Here is a 24,642-nt window from a genome sequence, read left to right as displayed (position 1 = left end):
ATTTTCGGTTATTAAAAATAAACACCACTCAAACACATCATATTTCAGTTACTACAACACATTGACTGTACGTTTCACTAATATGTAAACAAACGTGTTGAAGAGAGGATGTCCACATTAGGATTCCGGCAATGTAGAACTCGTTTTACACCACGTTTCTATCGCACTACAGTTAATGGTTTTGTTTCTGCCCACCCCATCATTTGGCATACCGTACTGTAGTAATTAATCTCAGCATACAACAAGTTATTTACATTTTTTCCAAACATTTAAACATTCATCATGGTACTCGGATTAAGCTTTGATATTTATGTAGCTATAATAATAATAATAATAATAATAATAATAATAATAATAATAATAATAATAATAATAATAATAATGGCAGTCGTACACAAGAAAAACTTTAATATGCATTCGTAGAAGCATATCTGTACAGCAGTCATATTTATTATAACTTTTTTCAGTTCATCACTGAATAAAACCGTAACATCAAAACAAACTGGTGACACCATGTTGCTGGTTTGTTTGGGTTCGTGGTTGTTAAGCCTGTTGCTAAGCAAGTTACACACTGACATTCCTAGCTTATTACTTTGTTCCATAAAATTGCTGATTGATCAGTTGCAATGTCTTACACATGGGCCAGCTTCTGGAAGCCATTTTCTTTATGTAGAAAGACAGTGGGGGGGGGGGGGGGGGGGCGGTTCAGTTATCAATCGAGTAAAACAGAAAACTTCAAGCCCTACACATAGGGTATGAGGGTTTTTAAAATTCCCCAAAATAAAAAAAGAATAAATAAGCTAGCAAGACTATTAAAAAAAAAATTAAATGTAATCTTAAATCATTGCGATATAGAAAAAGATCCATATTCCGAATACCAAAAAATGATTCTCCAATGAAATTACACGCAGCAAGTCAATCCTTGCACTTGGATTCTTACCCAGAGCCCTTGCAAGCTCAATGCTGCCTCATTTCCTCATCTTAAAGTGCTAGTAAATGACAATTGGCTTGTCATGCCATGCTGCTGAATGCGACTAAAGCTGTTGAGTGAAGCAAGTGTTGCTGTATGCAACTACACCCTGAACGCTCCCAGCAGTACCCCTCCCCCACCCACCTTGATACTGCAGCAAGCCGCTTCACATTCTGCTAGCCGCAGACCAATCAGCTCCAGTCAGATTTTCTCCTCTTTCTCCCCTTTGCCTACAGTATGTTAATTCAAACAATGAATAACTTTACTGTGTATGTAGAAGAGGCTCTGGGGAGCAGTATTGGATTTAATTCTGTTGGTGGGATGCAGGTAATGTAGTATTGCAGTTTAAGAGATTCACACACAATATTGTCTGCCCTTTAATTCAGTTGGCTGGCACCTATCCAAGATGCTGAGTGCCATTCGCTATGCTGCATTTAAATAAGGGCATTGTTTAGCTGGTTTTCCATGTAAAGGCAGAGTCAGCTTTGTAGTGATGTTTAAATTAAAATGATTCACAACAGCTTGAACACATGACACACATTTACAACCAAAAATTGTTTAACGTTATCAATTTTCAGATCAGTACAATTATCCCCCCCCCCCCCCCCCCCCCCCCCCCCCCCGAAATAAACCTGGTCCCTAAGGGGGATGGGGCCTTGATTTTCTTTGCAGATTCATTAAACAAACCGTCTCCAAAGGCCAAGCTCAAGATTAAGGTCTGTGTTATAAGCAGTGAGCTTGTAGTTCACACATCACTGATCATAATACAATCACACAAGCACATTTCAATCAATGTAACATTAACAACAAAGCAAAATTCTTATTATAACAACAACTTACAAAAAATGAAAAGCAGCCATTTCCATATTAGAAAGGACAAAAGACTCGCACAGCTGCTTTGAAAAGCACAAACCTTGACCCTAAACCCTTGATGTCCTCTTGTATTTCTAGAGGCAAACCGTACTGCAGTGTGAGCAACATCTTCTAAAGCTTTCCAGGCCAATGGTATCTGTTCCCCAGTAAGGAAGAATGCTCGCATTCAACCAGACATCTGATCTCCTTGTAAAAATGCATGCTGTAGGCGCAATGCTTTTCAGAGTTCAGAATGTCTTTACTAATGATTATAGGGCATGAAACAGCAAGCCACGCCACATTTATTTTTTATTTCATGACAAAAGGCCAACACAACTAGAAGGTACGGCAGACAGGAATTCGGCTTTAAAAAACCCACACAAAAGAAAACACACCATACAACACACCACCACACACCACAGTATACCAAAAGCAAATCAAAATGTATGCACATGTACCCCAAATTGTGATTGCACAGTACTTCAGCAGTTCAGAAAGCAATACTACAATGAAACAAAATTGCAAACACTATAGACATGCTCAAATTAATCTTGACTCAGTAATATATACAATTCCACATTTAGCTATCTTTTTTCACAGCCAAGACAGTTGTGTCCACACATCACTTTAGTTCTTTGGTTACCTGCAGATAAAGAATTTTCACTGAAAACATGACACCAATGAATGTGAAACTAAAAATCGCTCTTTATTTCTGCATTCAATCCTTAGATTAAAGAAACAAAACAAAACACAAAAACATGGGATTTTCATTGTCTACCAAAAATTATCTACAGCACGTCTGGTACAGTTTGTACTGCATTCCGTTCTCCAGAATTACAAGAAATCCTATATGCTCAAGGTTTAATCAGCCAGCTGATAAGAAATAAATAAGGAAACAAGACTCTGATATTCCTAAGAGAATAAAATGAAACTGGATATGTTTGAACAAGCAGTACAGCCCTTACTGTTCAATACACAGTACTGCAACACAGAGTGCTTTACAATGCAGTGTACATTTCAGAGGTAAATTCCTTTCAATAAACTCGAGGAAGGACAAAAAAAAAAACAAAAAAAAAAAACACACAACTTTACAGGCACTGCTGTCAGTCAGGCAGAAAATCTGCACAGGGTCAGAAGACCAGTTTATTCTCCATGAACGACATGAACGACTACTAAAAGCCACTTCAAGTCCTTTCATTCTACCACAGGGAAAAAAGAAAGAAAAAAAAAACACACATTCCAAAGCTGGTTAAACATTTCAATAAACAGCAGCTTAGCTGGACTCTGAACATAGCAGCTTCTTGGATTATTTTTGGTAAAATGAACTGTGCTGGCAAAATCCACAAAAAACCCAGAATGTCTCCTTAGTGTATCAGCACTACAACACCCCTTTATATATATATATATATAATATATATATATATAAAGGGCTTTATATATAGTCATTTTGATGGGTTGAGGTTTTCAAATTTAAATTACTCTGCATGTCTTAAAGTTATGTGGTTGTCCCCGTTTATGAACTACAGCCTACAGCTGAACAACAGTTCACTTTTGTTGAGATTAAGAGGTAGGGGTCACCACCTAGGCATGTTGGATTTGAACCCTTTTACCCAAGGGTCTTTCAAATTCACAAGATTGGGGGCACCGACAACAAGTGATAACACTGAAAAACTGTTAACATCTTGGGTCTCAAACAACTAAAATGGAGTCGTCTGGAGTGAAATTACAGCCAAACCCTTTTTTTAAATTTTTTTTTTATTTCACACATTACAATTAAAATGCAAATGGGAAAAATAAATGATTGGGTAGAAAACAACCCAAGTTTCTTACCTTCTTCAGTTTCATGCCATACAATGCCCTCAAGGTTAACACTAGTTCCAGGTTCACACGGCCCAAGGCATTCTGGTTCCGTTACAACTCCAGCTTCACATGTATTTACTCCCATTGAACGAGTCCTTACTAACAGTTGTTCAGTTGGGGCAGAAATGTTTGAGGATGGAGAAAAATAGGAAGGCAGGAGTTGTGGTGGTATACTGCTGGAAATTGGTGGAGGAGGTGCAGGCACTGTAAACAAGGGATCCACCTAGAGAAGAAACATGTGAAAGAAAATTACTTTGGGCGATTTATACATCTGCAATAAGAGGTACTGTACATTCCAAGAAAAGGAAAGGGAAAAGAAAATATTACAACAAGGAATGTGTGATTTGTGGCTACCCAAGCATACTACAATTGCAAGCTTTCAGTAGACCATCAAAGCACTCATCTGTCAAGTATCCGTGCTCTGAATAATGGTTTTGTTAAGATTTCAAATGCTGCATGATTATTTTGCCGTGTTTTTTCACAGATGTTCTATTTTGTCATGGTGTCCTTTACCAATACCAGCATACAATTCTTGTTGAGAACAGATATGTTCTGTGAATACCTCTTCCAAAACAATAGCTCTTATTTAAATATAAAATTCAGTACTGTACACCTCCAAATAGAAACCAGAAACACACTCAACTCAAGAATGTATATTTATGCAGTCAACAGTAAGTTAAACCAGCCTTTCCGAGATATAGTTAAGCCAGAAAAAAGGATATTATTTTCTACTATTCTGTGCTTGAGGCTAGACAGCAGCTATAACAATGATATCAAAATACATAAATGTTGTTTTGTGTCCTGCCTAATAAGATCATTTTACTGTGCTCTTCTTTTAGGTCAGTAGCTGTTTTTTTTCTTTCGGGGTGGGGGTAGTGGGTTGTAAGGGAAGGAAAGGTCAGGAAAGCAAGGGTCATTGTGAATGCTTTGTTATCTGCTAATGAATGCCTAATGTGCACCATATAGAGAGAGGGAGCAATAAACTGGTACTTGAGTCTTCCTCCAACAGCATGGGGGGGGGGGGGGGGGGGGGGGGGGGGGGGGAGAGAAAAAAAAGCCATGCATTAAAAAAGCCTGGGGCTTAATGGAAAACTCCTTTAATGCGAGGCTCATTTTTTAACATTGACCAATTCTACTGCTGCTGCAGTAACTGTGATTTATTTAGTGTGTCTGTTATCACCACAGGTTCCTAGATGTCATGTGGGAACAAGCGGAACAAGCGGAACAAGTAACGAAGTCTAGAAATATAGTTAAATCCCTGGTAATGGACACAGATTTTATTTGCAAAATTCCAAGACGACGTACCAAACCAGACATTTATTGGTCAAATTAACTGTGCACCAAAACTGTAGCAGCAATGCAATTTTAAAAAAAGTCCCTTGTGTTACATTGTGAACATGTCACCAATATGGAAAGGAGATACAAAGTGTCATGTGGCCCTAGAGACAAGATCTTTTCAACCCTGCTTTATTGAGAGTATTCTATAAAAAGTGTACAATTTCACCTAATATTATTGCATTTTAAAAGACCTGTCCAGATTCTTTTTCAAGGAGTATCCTGAAAGATTACTGAAAGCCCATTAGAGAGCAGAGAGGCAGCCATCTCCATGGAAAAAAAAGGCACACGAGTCAAACAGCTGGTGGTGTCAGCCTGTCAGATTGAAGAAAGTTAATGTCAAAAACAGACGTATAGCAGTTTATCACTGCTATTGAGACTTGATTATTCCCAGGTTTTGGTACTGTATATGCAGAGTAGCAGCCTTGCTATTCATCAAACAAAAAACAAGACAAAATAAAAACATGTGTTTAAAAAAAATAATAAAACTTCGGTTACAGAATACAACATGAAGGTGATAAAAGAACGGTGTGATGCAGCCTCATTGGAGTAACACATTTAGACAAAGATTAGAACACTGCAAAGGAGACTAAATGATCTGACACAATAGTGTGTGTGTGTGTGTGTGTGTGTGTGTGTGTGTGTGTTGGGGGGGCACAGTGGAGAACGGTAATTGGTTTTAATTAAAGTAACAATAGTTTTCACACTGCACAGACAAAAAAAGAAGGATGTGCCAATTGTTCAGAACAATTTCAAAACTGAAAAATGGTGCAAGTGTAGGATTGTTTCCTTACACACTGTTGAACAGCTGGGGCTAAATCTGAAGCTAATCTTTGGAAATGAAATACAGTAGCTATAATACAGCAGGAAAATCATTGTAATAAAATAGAGACTTTTCAAAAATGTGTGCTTTGCAATTACTGTTAAGTGCTTAACAAAACAAAAAGCATTCTGTAAAGTAATCTTAAAATGGAGTCAGTTCAGACAGCCGATAAAACAGCAAGAGTCATTTCAGCTGTATTTTAGACAGGAGGCAGGAAAATCATGTTAGAATGGAGGCCCATAGCTCATTTTACAGTCTGAGGGTTAGTTTAAGAACCCTGCTTCAGTGTAAAACATGAGATTAGGCAGTATAGTATGCTGGCCTGATAGCCGTATCTCATTGGGAACATGGGAACGGCACGCAACACAAAAAACAAAACACCCAAAAGCAACATGAAACCACCAATTCCAATAAAATCAAAAGACTTTCTGCTCATTGTATTTATCATAATATCAGATTTGACTGATGGTAGGAACAATTTAACAATCGTGGGACTTGATTAGGCTTGTTGAGGCTTCAAAAAAATGTGAAAGCTCATGTGGGGCCTCAGAGTGCACATGTTCAGACTTTCTGAATGAACAGGCTACTAACGCAGTTTATCAAACGTAATTTAAAAGCAACACTGACTTAGATTGCACCCCTATCCAATCATTAGTAGTCAGACAGCAGCCATGTGAACACATCAATTATGGGCGAGTGCCAAAAGCCCTTGAGATCCCAAAGATTAAACAGCCAATCCTCTGTTTTACAAGCGCACATCAAAGGGAATATTAATAAGAGGAGGGGGCGGTGTAAAAGCTTGTCATTGTAATTCAGCCACCCAACACAAGGTATTTTTCACTTCTCCTGAATCTTGACCTGGCCCATAAAAGAAGCTGGCAGGAACTACAAAAAGTGCCAATTTATGGGCACGTGTTTCATCAAACTTTAAGGGAGATTAAACCTCTGTATTGTAACACTTCTGTTGCTTAAATAGGACATACTGCACCTTTTCAGTCTACCTATTAAAAAGGGCCATTTCAAGTTGGTTTATTAACAATTCATGCCTTTAAAACAGAATATAAGGGAGAGAACAGTAATTTGAAAGGAGGATTTGGTTACATCCTGTTCAAATACACAGCTGCATATATTACACAAAGAGTACTAAAAATACACATCTACTAAGGCGCCAAACTGTAATCCAGAATCTCATATCAATAAGAGTTTAGAATCAACAGGGCTACCATTACAACCACCTCCCTCTCAAAACACCAGGGTTGATAAGTCAATTTTTTTCACTGCCTGGAGGAAGGTCACATTTCTACGATTAAAAGAGAACATATGGACAAAATCCTCACAGTTGCTGGATTAGTCACAGACCTTGTGGGTAAGATGAGAAAGCAAATGCTGCTCAACACAGAGATTTAGAACCACATCCACCACAGCAAATGCTTTGCTTACCAAATTATGCACGCACTCTTAGACTAACCAATATGAGAAGTAATTTCTCATGACTGCACAAAACATTAGTATATGTATTTGCAATATCCTCACTGAACAAAACATATATACATGTGGAATTTCCTTTGTTAAATTGTTTAAATAATCTGCAAGCACAGAGCGAGGTATCTTTTAAAGTTCTTACATGTATTTTCCCTGCAATGTTTAGAATCCTTAATTTAAAATCCACTGCAAATAATAGGTTAGACCATTAGCTTACAGCTTCCTCGATTTGAATAAACAATCAAGTTCCTAAAGAGACTGAAGATACTGTACCCTGTCATGTACTAAAACATTTGAAGCCAAAGTATCAAATAGCTTCATGTGTGCATGTAAGCTTTGCCACTCTCTCTTCTCTGTCATCCTGTCAATCACTAGGTGAAAGCATGCAGAAAAATCATTCATTACTTCTGTTGCAATGGGTCATCAACTTTGTTTTTTTGAATTATCACCTAGCAAAACTTGACATTTAGCACTTCACTGTAAATCCAATATACTGCATTCAAACCAAAGCTCAATGAAAACACGTCACAAATAGAAAGTCAGCAGCACTCCAGATACAGTTCATGCTGTGTGAGTCACACTAGCTCACGCCACCACCACCATGGTGCTTTCCTGCAGCTTTCACTCTGTCTTCATGCTACTCTCCTGCACATTACACTGTACTCTCACACTGCCTTCACACAACTCTTATTGTGGTCATGGAGGGAACCTGGGCATTACAGACAGCAATATGTGTTGAATGGATGTAAACACATTCGCAACAACGGAGGGCCATCCGATAAAGTGGAGAGGGAAGAGAGAGTTGTGTGCGTTGTTACACAATACATTTCTGCTTCCCCCCCCCTCCCCCCTCCCATAGGTTTCTTTTTATCTGATTTTGTTTCAATATACAGTATTACTGCTGTGTAATGGTTATATTCAATATCAATCTTGGTAGAGGTATATATTATTTACTTGTCTTTCTTAATTCTGTCATTTTTCAGTATTATACGGATAGTATTTCCTGCAGTCCCATTCGTTCTCTAAGATTCTATTTTCTTTTATGACAACACATTTTTATTTTATTTATAGCAATCACTGGTGTTAATGGGCCAAATGTAAAAACAAAAACACCTGTACATAAAATAAAAATAAAAAATCGAGCCAACAGTCTCAATTTTATGCTTTGTTGAGATGTTTGATTTATTTATTTTTGTTTTCTAGTGACCGTGCTTAAGAGAATGTATTGTAACATGTAATGTGAGGACCCTATGCTTTTTTTCTCTAACATAATGGAAAAGAAACAGGCTGCCTAATTTAACACTATTTAAAGATTAAAAGTAGTATATTGCAGTTTACTGTCATTATGAAGATATTTAGGCTGAAACAAGTGACGGCTTCAGACAAAGCGTATTTTACCAGGTTCTACTTTACTCTCACCCCCGCGTGAGAAATTCCTAACCAGATAAACAAGGTGTCTCAAATAACATAAATCTTTTTTGGTCTTTTTTTATTACATCTAAGCAAGTGTCAATAAAAAATGACTTATTTAGTGGGTCAAATCAACAGATTTTTATTTAAGTAAACTAACTTAAATGCAGTAGAAAAAACAGGGGTTTAAGTGTTTGTTGTCTGGTTTAATGGATATTGACCTAAAGTTATCCTAGGTTTTAAAAAAAACAAAAAAAAATGACAAAACATTGTTTTAGAAAACAAAACAAAAGAAGAACTGGCAAAAAAGTCATATTTTGCTAAGATTGTCAGTTGTCATCAGGAATTGCATGCTGGGTAGATAGTTTGGTTAAAAACATTTTGCTTTTTTAAAGAATAAATTCATAAAAACTACAATGGGGCAGACCAACATTACCAGAGGAAAGGAGGTGGAGGACAGAACTGCATTGTTTTCAATGAATATTTAAGAAGTGGTCTGTGGATTATGTCATTTTGGGTGAACAGATCAATTATTACACCGGTAAAAAAAAAAAAAGTGTTAGTCTGCGCTGCTGGAGTATTTTGCATGTGTTTATGAAACAGGAGCCAATACCAGCCTTTTCCGTTAGTAGGGTTATTCAAAATACAAACTGGCCTCTATTAGTATTACTGTAAGCTTGCGCATTTTAACTACACTGATGATTTTATTTAGACAAACAGATTTTCTTGTGCCAAGTATAGGTGGTTAAAGGGTTTATGGTGGGATGTGCGCAATATTTGCTATTTTTTATTTATTTTTTACTAGACATATTAGTGAACAACCCTTTTTCATCTGTGACAATAATGAAAAAGTACTTATTTTGTAACACGCATTATTAAGCTGAACTCTTAGCCTTTCAAGAGACATTTTTCTGTAATAAGCAAATTAGTTACAAGAAAAAAAGTTACAAGAAATAGATGTCTACAATTATTTATTTAAGCAATGTTTCTTGCAAAACTCAAAAAATGCAAATTCAAAAGTATTCATACCCTTTGATGCTATGATATTATTGTCTACCAGGTGCTAGAAATTTCAATATGATAATGCAGAACCTAATTGTAGAAAAGTCTAGAAAAAGCTGGATTGTAGGTGAACATTCTTAGAGAGTATAAAAGGGTTAGGCATAGGACGATTGCTGTCATTACCAGTAAGTCAATTTGGAAAAAAATAAAGAGCTATCTGAATTATTTATTGTCATAAAGCTGGAGAAGGATACAAGAAGATTTACAAGCATTTTTAACTATTGTTTCTATTATCAAGAAAAAAAGCAACTCTTAGGAAAACATCACAAGGACAATTGCTTAAAGATTGCAAAACAGCATTTGAATGATGGATATGAGTTCTGGTCAAAGGTTTTGTGGAGTGATGAAACAAACAAACAAACAAAAAAAAAAAGACAGTCGTTACATTTGGAGAAAGTCTGGTGAGGCGTACAAACAAAAGAACACCATACCTACTGTCAAGCATGGAGGTGGTAATATCTTTTTATGGGGCTGATTTTCTTCGCTGACATATCCTAATCATTTAAAAGAGGTTATTATTGCTAAAGCTTCCTGAGCTATTAATTTCCTTTTCCTTGTCGGAGTATGAATACTTTTGAATTCGCATCAACTGGCAGTTTCAGAACCTTAGAAATCACTTTACTTCAGTGGTAACCCCTACGTAGGTACTATTGTAAAATGACCAGCCACTACTGTAAAATGACCAGCCCCTACGTAGAAAATGTGTAGTTCATGTACATTTATTTAGAACATATAGTATTTCATGTATTCTGATTGGTCCAAATAAATATTTGAAACATGTACTAAATAATGCATTGTTAACCCGGATGGCCTTCCATACTTTTCTGCAATCCATGCGTCGTTCACTCTTTAATAACACAAAAATCCTGCGTGAATCACACGAATCATCAGGAAAAAAATAAATACTTGAGGAATTAAAGATGATTGTTTTAAAAAAAGAAAATACAGGTTTACAAATGTCATTAAAATTGCATTTTTAGTTTAACTCTAATTACTGTAGGCTTTGAATGATCTATGAGTAAAGCACACTGCTGTAGCAGATCTTTATATCATTCACAAAAGAAAAGAAACCCCATTCTGTCACAGGGAGAGATTCTTTGTTGTATTGAAATCTGATGTATATATTTTTTTCCTCATATGCGCTTCAACATCTAGAAATTCAAGGATAAATGCTTTGTGGAAATCAATGGCCTTTCAAAACATGCAACAGCAAATTAATCGCTTCAGTTCTGTACTAGCTATTACCAAGAGCTGCTAATTAATTGGGGCAGTAAAACAAAGGCTGATTTACACGGAATCCTTTATTTTCTCTTTCTCCCGCTTTAAACATTTCATGAATGCAGACTGAAACGCATTTGTAAAGAAAGGAAAGGAGGGATCAAAAGCAGCATAAACGTTCTGTTAGATTTACTATGGCTTTTTCAGAATGCCCTAAACAAGTCTGCTCTGCCAACAACTGGTGCCCCATAGCTACAAGCAGTTTGCATTGTCAGGTTTATGTCACTCTGGGGTGGGGGAGTGGGGAGGAGAATAAATGCTAACTGCACTCAGCAATGAGCTCTTTCCACTTTCATCTTGGAACAGAAGACCAGAGATAACAACAATTCCCAATGCTTTAGCACCTCACAAATAGCATTACTCCCAACAGTAGTCCTGAGCATTTGGACAACAAATTAGACCCTTTTTTACAGTCAGCACTCATATATCCGACCCTATAACATTTTGACTTCAGTGGCAGTTAAACACGTGTGGCGCATATCTAATGATTTCATCTTATTTTACGTGTATGTAGTGAACACGTTGTAACCTGCCCACTGCCACCCAAACAGCCCTGCACACACGCACACATTTCGTACAAAAAGAAAAAATATGACTTGTGTTTGAACTGTAAAGGGAGACATTGATTCTTTCATTGAAATTTGTTAGTGCACAAGTTGGGGGAATAACACAGCTAAAAGACAAAAAGCTAAGTTTTTTCAGGGAACACAAAAAAGATACAATGTCAAAAATACATAGCTGAAAAGGGTTGCATTTTAAAATGAGTAGGCTTCCATTTAGATGTACTGTAGTTGGTTTTGTTGGTACCGTACTATATTTTCAACAGTAGTAGTATTTTAATTCAGAACGATATGATTCTGAAAATATTACTTGCCAAAAGAGATGACTGGACACGAACTGTAATACAGTACATACTTTTAAATCCGGTACATGTGGCAGTATGTATAATTCCCAATTAAATGACACTACAGCAAAATGAAATCAAAATGTTACCCATGCACAGAACTGCTTAAAATGTAAGAGGCAATGCAATTTAGCAAAAGATTAAAAAGCCGAGTGTTGTGTTAGCTGAGTGTCGTATAGCCAAGTGCTGACTATTATTTTCTCAAAACAATGAAACCATTTTATTTTTCAAGCCTTGTACTTTCATAATTATTAAAAACTCACACTGTAGTGATCTAAAGCCTATATCAGGAGGTGACCAAACCGCGGCCCTTTTGCAGTTCAAGTGCGGCTCCCGGTGAAATGCTGGGTGACCCACGCTTTGCAGCTCAAATAAAGTAAAGTAAAGATAAGAGAAAGTAAAAATAAACACAATGTTTATTATTTGTGTTCTCTGTATTCATTTGTGTTAATTATTCTTTCTTCTCTTCCGTTCTCTGGCCTGTTTCTTTGAGCCTGCATGTTCACTCAAGGATATTTCGTCACTTGTGGCGCATGCACATTTCGAAGCCGGATGTGCAGTTGAAAGTAAATTTCATAATTTTGAATTAAGTGCTCATTTGTTTTGTGGAGACAATGGCATTCAGCAAACCCTCCACGGGTAATAAACGAAAGTATGAGGCTTTAAACCAGACTGGGAGAAAGAGTTTGCTTTCACTGAAAAGTGGTAAACTTGTGTCTCATCTCCAACAAATCGCTTACACACTAGTCTGTACAAGGCAAGCAACCTCAAACGTCATGAAAACACATTTTCATCTGAATATCCTCCTGGATCAGTCTTAAGGCAGATGCTACTTTCGGCGTTCAGTAAAGAAGCTGATTTAATGACTCAAGCGAGTTTTGTATGGCAAGAATGGAATATCGCTTGAATAACGTTCTTATTCAGATGAATGAATCTCTTCAAAAAATTGGAATGGTGGCGCTAGACTAGAGAATGCATGTTTAAATGTTATATTGCAGGTCTAAAATTAATATTATATTTACATATCTTATGTCTGGTCATGAGCAGGTACTGTAATCCCTTTCAAAATAAATACAGTGCATTTGTCATCCACAAATCTCAACAGTACTTACACGCACCAGTCATACAAAAAAAACAAAAAAAAACACACATCTTTTTTTAAACCCAGTTTTCAAATCTTCAAGGGAAGAGCTTGTCAAAAAGAATCCTTAGAAAAATTTGTTTTTATGTGGTGTTTTTGGTGAAATCAGGTCAGTTGTTGTATTTTGCTTCATAATATACTTTATTTAAAGTACATAATACATACAGCATAAACAGATATAATGGAAAAACACCAGTGTTACATTTAAAGTTTAATACACTATAGATCTACAGTATAATACAAATTACACAGAAACCGGGCAGGCTCTGCAATGTTCTATCCCTTGTTGTGTATTTTCCTGCCATCAAGAGATAGCCACACAACTACTGTACTGCACAACAATGCTAGTAATTAAAATGTCTTGCTCTCGCAAACATCTCATGTTTTACAGTATGTGTCTTGCGGCTCTCGACCATATGGAAATTTTGGTACGTGGCTCGTAGGGTCAGGAAGTTTAACCACCCCTGGACTATATGCGAAGTTAATCAACAAAATGCTTTTCACAGACATGGTGGTAATTAGAGTTTAAAAGCACAAAACTGCTAGAAGGCTTCAGGAGGACATACAAAAGTACCACCTCTGTAATTGTTCCTGTCAAGGCCAGTTTGCTTTATATTGAAATTGTCATTTTTGGTGACCCAATGTTCATTACATAATGGGCATTTGAAGATCAAACAGCAACATCATACTTCGTAATCGATCATACCCCATTTTGTTACCACAGGAATTAATCCAGCACGTCTGCTGAACTCCATTACACAAGGGGTGCTTCTACTAATAATCTATGGTGGGCTTCCTATTCACCTTTACTGCTAAACGCATTTACATTTGAATTCACAAACCTCATGTCACCCATAACGTGGGCTACTACCAAATACGTCCCTTTATTAAATTGTGCACAATTGTGAACATTTCTACCCAGTCACCGTTTGACAGATTTAAAAAAAAACAACTCTTGCAATAATATGTTTAAGTAAACACCATTTTAATAAAAATCGGCAATGGGCATGAATGAATAAATAAATAAATGTTATAACAGCATTAACTATTTTTAACTCATTTCAGTAAAACTGCACACATGGCATAACATGGCAATTGTAGTCGCTGCAGTTTTACATCTAATTGAAAGCAGATTAGGGCTCTGCCTCAGGGGGACTTTGTCAAGTGTAGAAAATGGAGCAAATGAAGAGAGAGAGGCAAAAACACTGCAAAGAGCTGACAGTTTTACAACGCTCCTGGCAATAAATGGGTACTAGATTAAAATGAATGTACTTTGACACTGGCTGGAGCTTTCTTAGTTGCATATCAGACAGTTCTAAGCTATAAAAATATTTATAGAAATACATCAGCAAAAAAAAAAAAAAGTAGTTGGTTGTAAAAAATAAAAGCATAGATCATTAGTGTGTGTAACTTAGGCTGTTAACCTAAATGCAAGCAAACCACTTGCCAGGTTACTGTAACAAAGAATTAGAATGAGGAGCCTGCCAACTGCAAGCATTATTTTCTTTTCTTTTAACAGAGAAAAGAGACTGTGAAAAAAAAATGATGGTGTAATGGAAACAGCTGCACTTCAGTGTCTGGCATCTGCTATAACATTCATGGGGAAAGATGGTGAAGTATTTGGGCAATGAACAAACAATTTGATTACTGCATCTGCTAACAATTCTATCTTTTTAAAAAATGAGAACAAGTTCAGTTTTTTTTTCTCTTAATCTACATCGACTTAAAAAATATTGTCCTTCAAAGAAGACTAACAAAGGATGGAAAAACAATATATTGATTATATCTTGTTTGGAAACCAACGAAAAACACATTCCACATTTTCATAAACCACAAATGAGTCACCAAGACAACCACGGAGGTGACATTTTCAATGATGGACGCTGACCTCATGTACTGCCATGAAAAAAAGAAACACTGAGCAGTCTTTAGAACTCTCTTCTTGCGTCTCTTGGGTAGAGATGGGGCAAGCATGTCTACAAATGGCAATCAATAAAGCAGGGTAAGATTTTAGGAGTTTTGGACATAAAGGCAAGCAAAGAAGATTCATTTTGTCCATGTAGGCTTACGTTCTGAGAAAAGCAGCTGTGTAAATTTGTGTGGCTCACAAAATTCCAGATGTGGAAAGCTTTGAGAAATGAATGGCTACATGAAACACCCTTTATGGAAATGGTGTCTTGAAAAGAACCTATTTATGAAGACATTTTGAAAGCAGCATAGCCAAGGTTGCTTTGAAGTTTCTTCTGTTGTAAACTAAGACAACTTTAGCAAATCCTTTCAAGGCCAGACTTAGTGTAGGCTACTTTAGTATAAAAGCACAAATGGCATGCAGTAATTTCAGGACAGTTATGGGAAGGTAATACATTGCCACCAGGTCTTCTCATATTTCCTTTTCAATAAAAAAGCCACCAGGGAAATATGAAAAAAATAAAAAGATAAATGTTCTGTACAGTCGAAGCACATCTCTGTGGCTGCAAGCCATCTGTTTGATCATTAAAATAAGAGGCTGTCAATATCAATATGATTAAAACCACAAGAAAGGCGAGTGATGCATTCTTTGTTTTAGATTGTTATAAGCATTTCCTTTTTCTGTTTTAGCCAATAGTCTGTTTTAAGCTTCAACGGTAAATCAAAGTTTAACAACCATACATTGGAGAATTGAAGCAGTCAATCTAATGAAGTTCCTTTCCGCTTCCAAAAACATTACAAAACAGCCCCATTGTCTGTCAATCCAGACTGTAATCTATGCATGAATATCTGAATAGTTTTACAACTAATCATTCTGATGCAAAAGCTTTGTTTTACTTGCCAAGACCATTTAGCAAGGATTAAAGGGAAACTACAATACAGACAATATGCAGCAAGTACTGGCCACACAAAGTACCTCCAGATCTACTCCTGGGTCTCCCTGTGTTCATACTGTAGACTGAACATTGTAGCTTTGTGCTATTTTTCCCTAAGAAATGCAATAATATCCGAAGTGAACTGCTGAAATGTAATATAGCATTATCACAATCTGTAGGGATGTTTACTAAATTGTGTAAATTACTTTGCTCATTTAAAAATGTCTCTTTAGTTATCTATTTCATTTTTTTAAAAAAAATATTAAAATGAATGATTTGAAGTCTGAAACAATGTAGAAATATAGCTTTACAATAAAGCTGGATATTACTCAACAGGATTCCCAATTATTATTATTAAGGTCACACGACTACAAACATATCCCGTACATCAGAAAAATGTAGAAATCCACAATTAGAACTGTTGGAAAGAAATGAAAAAAAAACAGATGCAGGTTTTGACATTTTAAAGACTGCAAGAGAGTGGTTTTATTATGTTTAATGGACTGAGCACTGAATAAACTGACACTCCCATCCTACAGCCTTCTCTAGAGTATGCCTGACAGGAATAATCTTAGCTCAAGGACAAGAGATTGTGACGAAGTGAGACCTGATTACGGTACACAGATGTCTTTTGTATGTGCATAATCCAGACCAGATATCTTCTGTCTGTCTCAGGTTATAAAAGAAACATTACCAAGCAGTAGTTGTAACATTTTGTAAATATGTTTACAAAAACATGAAAACCACAACCTTAAAAACGCAAAAGACAAAACAACACTTCATGTGAACCACAGCCTGTAACTTTCTAGACTGTGTAGCCCAGACATTGCTTTTAATGGTCACGGCCCTCCTGGGAAAAGCAAGAATGTATTGTGTGTTAATGATCACAAGCAGAGTTTCCTTGCCTGCCTTTTTCATCGCAACTGCAGTTGGTCTTCCCTGGAGCTTTACCATTAACATGTCTGTTTCCTGTCAGCCCACTCAGAGATAATGTCATTTATCTCAAGGCGGCACAAGACCCGTCATTAGCCTCAATAAAAAGACCCTGGACAAAGACCGGATGATGGCTTATCAAAAGCTCAGAAAAACGGCAGCAAAGCTGACTGACTAACACAAGGAATTGTACCGGCCAAACTATGGAGGTCTGACAACTTCATACAAAAATTTCAATAGAAGAAACTTCATAATTGTTACAGTATACCCAGCATTATTTTTATTACCCATTAAAAATAAATAAGCAGATTTTATTATGTTTAAAAGATCTCCAAACACCAGACGCTACAGGACAAGTCACACCACGACAAAACAATAAATAAAACATGTATTTTTGACACAAGACATTCACACTACATTACATTGATCTGTGTGTGGTTAAAATACATAACCTGTGCAGCAAAACAAACAAAACAGAATATGATTTAATTATATAATTAAACCATAGATATGCATGTGTGTGTTTACGTATTTACACGTATTTGCAATATATTGAAAAACCTGGCCCTAATTTGAATACACTAACTAATTTAGTACTGGTTGTTTTGACGTGTATTACTAATGTTTGTTAAAATATTTTTATGGGGGGGGGGGGGGGGGGGGGCGTGAAATTTGCCATGACATCACCACTGGTGTGAAAGGTAGTGGCAGCAAAAATACAATTTTAATCACCGGACAAATCGCATCGCGTCAGGAGTGTGGAGACCTTACCACTGTTAAGACTAGTTCCTTAAATGATTTTGGTTACAAAATGCATAGAAGAAAAGCTGAATTAATACCAGATTCCACATAAGAAACACACCATATGTTTTATAAAACGTTTGTATGCTTAGAGGAAGCTCCAAGAACACCACATTTTGAATACAAGGCTGTTTAAAGAACACATGCTTAACTTCCGTGTCATCTGCTGCATGTTGTCCCCAAGGCCCTTTAAACCAGCTTAAAAGTGCTAAATACGGTTAGCGTCTACACTACGCGTTTAATACTTCAAGACTACCTCCTGAGGTTCTAAATTAGATCTCATCAGGTAGTGCGGTTTCTCATAAGTGTGGACCGTGTAATAACAAACTACACTTTCTGTGCGTCCTCCAATATCCCAATACGTGTGGACATTACCAATACAAGTCTCAGAACAGGCATCTGAAGGAGTTGAGAAAGACTATCAATATTGCTGCACCATATACAATTTCTGAGGCTTGTTGTAAAATGATGGATCATGGAGCTGCATGATCAGATGCCGAAATCATGGCACACTGATATCTGGAGCGATGAAATCGGTCAGGGAGAACTTCAGAGTTCAAAATGAAAAGCACAGATTATGATAAAATGTACCTTGTGTTTAAGAAACAAAGCCATAACGTTCATGCTAAGAAGCGCTATGTGCTCCGTATTTCCCGGGTTATAAACATAAAATACAGTGCACGGTGCGATAATGTCCTGTTAAGTCTCACAGTCCATTGGGCTGCTAAGAACTGTAACCAAACAATTTTAATAGTGTTTGTGCACATTAAGCCCAACTGAACATGAAACGGTACTTTAGTGTGAACGCTTTGAGTTGGATTCATTTAAATGTTTGTTGAGTAAGGTTCTTGAGATCGGTTATGTAGTGTGGACAGGGCCTTAATTGCTCAACAACTCTAGAAACCCTTTACGATTTTTAATGTGCTGATAAAAGTATGCAATTTAAGGAAACACATTAACTGGACTAGCTTCTGTACACTTACTGTAATTTGTTAATTAGAAAACATATTTTGTTGTGTTTAACCAGCATGAACTTGTTTTAAACCTAGATAACCTGTCAAGAGAAGTTCAATTGTATGCCTGCTCGTGCACACTCAGAGGTCAGCTAGGAGATCACCCAGAACAATTTCACTGAACAGAGGGCAGAACCTCTTCTCAACAGTGCAAGAGGCTTTGGTCTGTCAATTCATAGTTACAAAGTTCCAAGCAGCTATACTTAGGTAGATAACATTAGTGCTAGTTTCAGCTTAATAGCTCAGATACAGCTATAGGACAGGTTGATGGCAAAAATAAAGGACCTTCCCTCAATTAATTCTATTTGATAAATACCGGTACAATGCATAAAAAATATTTCCCTCCCTCACAAACCACTGAAGGCTTAAGCAGCATTGTTAACAATTTATAAAACATATTCTCGTATGTGAAATGTAACACTTTCAAATGTGACAAAAAAAACACGGGGGTCAAATTCCATCCCGAAACATTAACAGGACATTTCCAAATGGATCTCAAAACACGCACAGCTAGCATTCTGTCAGCTGTCAAAAAACAAATACCATGCTGCTGCCTTTTAAATGAACTCAAGGTTTTGTCAGTGAACCAGTTTGGCAAAGAAACTGCTTTTCTAGTGTTAAACACTGCACAGTTCTGGCTAACACACAATATTTGTTCAACACACAGATATAATTCAAGAGTCATCTTACCTTCAAAGACCGTCTACACAACTAACACCATAGCCAATCAAATGCATAATTCCATTCCTCTTGTCGGACGAAAGAGTTCCAAGACCCTGTCTAATACTGCTGATGGACAAATATATTTATTCGGTAATCCTATATTGAAAGCATTTTGCAAAAAACCCAGAGGAGTGGTTACTAAGCTTTCCAAGTCTACTAATTCAGACATGCCAGTAACAGCGTAACCACAAAAAATGGGCTGCTTGAATATAGCACAAACAACTTAGAATTATAGGCTGTTTTGACTTGACCCGTACATTAAGGGAGTGGCAAGGTTTACAACATACTTGTGGTTTTCTGCATAAAAGAGCCAGCAAAAATAGAGACAGATTTAATTGGCTTTTATAAAGCTGAGATTTTCAAGGTTTTACATGACTTTTTTTACAGTAGATAGAGAAATAAAAATACTGAACAGTATTGCTAATAAACAGAAGGCTGTAATTTGTTACCATTTAGAACAGTGTACATTTCAATATCTGATCAACACTAAATACCACCAGAGGTTTGTTTTATCAACTCTTAGCTTGACAGTTTAGAATGGACTATTCAAAGATAATGTCAACCAGAAAAGAGACAACCACACCACATTGGATGCTATGACACCGGCCTCAAAATGGACTAAACACAAGGGCTGAATGTAAATCTTAATTCAAATGCAAAGGGTGCAGAAGTGCTGTTACTTCGACATTCAAAACACATCCAGTGACCCAAATGAAATGGCAGTGAATGGCATCTTATAACGTGTCACCCTCTCTATGAACCAAGTAAGGGGGTTGAGCAAAAGGGAAGTACAGATATAGCTTTCTTCAGTAAAACTCCAAATGGGCCTCCCCCTTGAGCACCAGGGAAATAATGATGGCCCCTAACCTCTTCATTTTAAGGATATGGGAAATGACAAGCAACAAGTTAAGAAAAACTCCCAAACCACTAAGCAACTGGCAACTCTTATAGCCCTTGGAAACTTACATCTCATATCAATTTACACTCCCCTTGCTTCCCTTAACAGCAGCATCCTTTTGACCTTTAATTATCCAACAATAGTCCCTTGAGAAAACAAATACTAAAATAACTAAAGTCTCAGAAAATACAGTTGATTAAATCCAGTGTCTGCTGGTAATGTATTACTTAATTTAATAAATCCTGAATGAGTCAAACCAGCCAACACCATAATAGGTGTAATAAGTCAAACTTATTATTACACATAAAAGCCCCTTGTTACACATAAAAGCCCCTCCCCCACTCTGCAGGCAATGACAGGAGACTAGAATAATAACATGTAACTCTTTGCTCTCTGTTCATACTCCTGGCTGTTGTACAAACAGAAACCCTTTAAACATTTGAATTTGAAACTGGCCCTTAAATATCCATGACAACGATCCACAAATGCTAAACACCAGGAGGCAAATGAACAATTTTGTACACACAAAAACATACATATAATCTGTCAGATTCAATTAAAAATTGAGAGTACCAGTATTTGTTTATTTTAATTGGATCATCAATTTAAAAGAATGAACTGCCTATCGCCATTAGACCTGCAGGTCTTATCTATATTATAGTGAAATAAATGCGAGAAATGTAGTAGGCTAAATTAAAGGATTTCTCAAAATTAAAGTAAATCGTACCTTTTCGGATTTCAATTTCTTCATTAGTCTGTGGCTCTCCTCTTCGTCCTCCTCTTTCTTTAAAACTATAGAGTTCCCCATTATCCCTGAATCCAGACCACTTTTGTTAACATCTCCCACCACAGTGTCCCCATGATATGGACTCCCTTTGGCTCCAAATCCGTATAGATGGCCAGATGAGGGACTGGCACTTGAATTCGCATGTCCAATTTCATGCTTTTCCTTCCTCGCTTTATTGACATCCTTATCCCTTTTTGAGCCCCTGCTCTGATTTTTACCATTTTTTTCTTCTTTGATTTTAGTGCATGAAACAATTGCATTACAAGTGTTTGGGTTACTAACAGCTTGGCCCAGAGCTGAATTCATGCCAGGTCCCTCCCCAGGGCGCCCTTGAACTTCCTGCCTCTTACCAGCACTGCTGATCTCTGGAATCCCATACAATGCAGCAGAGGAAAGAGATTTATTCGCATCCTTAGAAGTTTTGTTCCTTTTCACTTTGGATTTGCCAGTCTCCTTATTGGAATTTCCCTGGGGAGCAGGGGGCTGAACAGATGTAAATTTTAAGCCATCCGATAAGGCTGATGTTGCATTAGCACCACTGGATGTCAGACCCCCACAATCCTTTGAGCTGGTGGTGTTATTAGCAGAATTATTCATCTCCAATTTTTGTCTGTCTTTCTCCAAATCAGCGTCCAAGTCAATGATCAAATTGCCAACCCCAATTTCCCAATCATCACCACTGTCATAAGTATCAACTGCGTTTGGATCCACACTTTTTTCACCTGTGGAACTATTCATGGACATCCTGGAGGTGAGATTTCTGGCATAAAATGTCGATGAATTCCCCCGACTTGAACTTGGTGAGAGGACATTCGTTGTTCACCTGCGTATCTAACCCTCCTTTCTTTTTCCCCCTTTAATTATATCAGTGCATCCTTAGCTCTACAACCTTATGTCCAGATCCATCACATCCTGTGGTAAAAGCAAGGGAAAAAGTTGTATGGCTATAATCAGTAATATGCCATTAGGGGTCTTAATGAAAATCGTTATTCTCTTCCTTTTTTGGATTTGTAACTTACAATTAAAAAAATACTACAGAAAAGCAGCTTAAGTTACCAATACTATTATTAAAAACAATTATGTAAACTAAATAAATACTGTAGCCTGTACAGTAATTAATTTACGATGTACAAAGCCTGTTTTAATTCTCATTTATACAATACGTAGATTTATACGTTTTACATGCCTAATTAAAAAAAGAAAAGAAAAAATCAACACAGGAAAAACGCTTTCTTGGCAAAGATAAACAAAAAAATATATATTAACTGATTTCTCATCCAAAATGCTACATACACTACAGGTATGGTTTACGAGACTACACTTTAAATAGTACACCAATGTTAAAACATTAAGTTGATCACTTACAAATTATGGTTGAATTAAAAATAATAATAAAAAAAACAATCAAATTCCAGCTACGCTAAATCTTTAAACACACCAATAATCCTTACCTTCAGTGCCTTCGGTCATTTTGTTCCAGCAAGGCGACAAAACAAATACCCTACCAAGATTACAGAACTGCCTCATATTAATACCATAGAGCCCAATCAAAATTCAAATTGCTGTATAATGCCAGTCAAAAAGTGAACCATCCAGTTAAAATCCTCTTTCTTCTCTTAACAGCAAAAAATGCATCAGTTACAATCTGACAAGATTAACAGGACTCGAGTCTCCAATAAAAATAATAACAAAAAAAAAATTGAAGAAAAAAAAAAACACCAAGGTAAAGTTTTCAAACTTCACATTCCGCCTTCAATCCAAGACTTCACAGCCACCCAGATCAGTAAGTAATGAGGCCATGAAACAAACCTACAGGCGTCCTGCTTGTAACAAGATAGAATTTGCGAACCCTGGGATAAATTACCGAGAAAAATAAAGGGGATCAAAAAATCTGGAGTGGAGTTGGATGGCTGTCTGGATTTGGCACTGGTTCCCTTCACTTTACAATACAATAATTTTGTTTAAAAAAAGATTAATTGCTGATGGGTGGGGGGATATATCCTCACCACGACAGATTAAAAAGGCTATCGAGATTTTCTTTTCATTTGCGGAAACATTTCTTCCTGGGAAATATAACTGTGTATTACGGTATCGTCAGTATAAATTAATTTTGTATTCAGTGTGCACAATTTTTTTTAAAGTAACAATACTACGGGTTCTTAATAATTACCAATCAGATTGTTAAATGTTCTCATTTTAGAGACTCGCTCACAATTTTTAAGCTTGCGTTACCCAACTAAAAGCTGTAATGAATTGTTGATGGAAGCAGAGTGGTTTGCTGGACGGATCAGGGCAGGGGGATGGGCACTGTGAGACATCAGCCAACCATTTTTATGTGAACTATTTTGTTACAGTGCAAGCTTTAATATCAAGTGAGAAAATGGGATTCAACTGGTTGTCGTGAGAACATTAATCGATGAAAAAAAAAACAGACAAGAACTAAAGTACCTTTTTTATGCTGAGATATTTCTCATAGCACAAAAAGATTGGTGGAAAAAATAACTAGTATTCTGACACATTGTAACTGATTAAGTGACCTCTTAAATAAAAATAGCACAGAGCAAATCAACAACTAAAGTGCTTGCACGACACATTTCTACAATACAGCAGTTCAAAGCAAGCCTCTTAAAAAAACTCCAAATATCTTCACAAAATAAGAATCGTGTATCATGTGACTAATGCAGATTTATTTAACCAGCATTTGTAACACCCTGGTGGCTGCACCAACGCCCCGATTGTCCTCTGTGGTTTGATATTTACATATTATCCAATTCATTGAAATAAAATTCAGTATTACTTTTTATTCCCTATAATGAATGGAGTGTTTTGTTCATTTTATTCAATGGTTACAGTTTCCCGACCTAAAACAAGCTAATGGCTTTAGTCTGACTCACGCCAGTGAATTTCCTTAAGCGTGAACTATGTTTTCACCTGATCAGAGTAATTGAATGCCAAATCATTTAACACTTGCCTTGCCGAACGTGGAAAGGCTGTCCCCACACACACACAGTCATACTTACGATCTGCATTGGATCGGGTGTGCCTTTTCCGTCGGGCTTCATTGAAAGTTTTAGCTGTTTTAGTCCAAGTGTTTTAAATTATACACATCAGCCATTTAAAAAAACTAAAATAAAAAATCCCACACGCTGCTACTACCAGAGAGAAAATGCAAACTGAGTAAAGCTCAGCTTCTACCTGAAAGGACTTTTCTTTGTTCCCAATGCCCTTCTGGTTACAGCCAATGAAATCCATGCTTTTATGGAACCTAGCCCTCCTATTGGTCAACAGATTCTCCACAGCTAGAAAGAGAGTGTTTTTCACACACTGAAGTGAACAAGCAAGCAGAGTAGACTGAAGCGGCTTTGCATGCTTCAACAAAAACGACAATTGATTTTCACTTACATTTAAAAATAGATTTGTTTACCCTTAAATTAAAAAAGTACAGTTTCATTACTAATAGACACGCTCACTGTTATGTACGGCGTACACATGGGGCATCCAGTACTTCAAATATATGAAAAAAAGAA

The 24,642-nt window shown here is 36.8% G+C and overlaps 1 protein-coding gene across 3 annotated transcripts in view; it reads right to left on the bottom strand.

Moving 5' to 3' along the window:
- Nucleotides 1-24,362, bottom strand: part of LOC117418698 (zinc finger protein 608-like) — a 45,463-nt gene extending 21,101 nt beyond the window's left edge. The window contains exons 1-3 of one of the 3 annotated variants that reach the window (XM_034031851.3): nucleotides 24,136-24,362; nucleotides 21,056-22,027; nucleotides 3,653-3,905 (exon numbers count right to left, since the gene is read on the bottom strand). In XM_034031851.3, coding sequence (XP_033887742.3) covers nucleotides 3,653-3,905; nucleotides 21,056-21,859 — 1,057 coding nt within the window. In that variant the 5' untranslated portion in view covers nucleotides 21,860-22,027; nucleotides 24,136-24,362. Of the gene's footprint in view, nucleotides 1-3,652; nucleotides 3,906-21,055; nucleotides 22,028-22,566; nucleotides 23,356-24,135 lie in introns of those variants that run through there. The other 2 variants (XM_034031869.3, XM_034031888.3) reach the window with 2 other exon arrangements.
- Nucleotides 24,363-24,642: the final 280 nt, after the last annotated feature.

This window comes from Acipenser ruthenus, chromosome 2, assembly GCF_902713425.1.
Source record: "Acipenser ruthenus chromosome 2, fAciRut3.2 maternal haplotype, whole genome shotgun sequence".
Taxonomy (NCBI): domain Eukaryota; kingdom Metazoa; phylum Chordata; class Actinopteri; order Acipenseriformes; family Acipenseridae; genus Acipenser; species Acipenser ruthenus.
The sequence above is the reverse complement of the archived record's forward strand: the minus strand, read 5'-3'. Positions and strand labels throughout refer to the sequence as shown.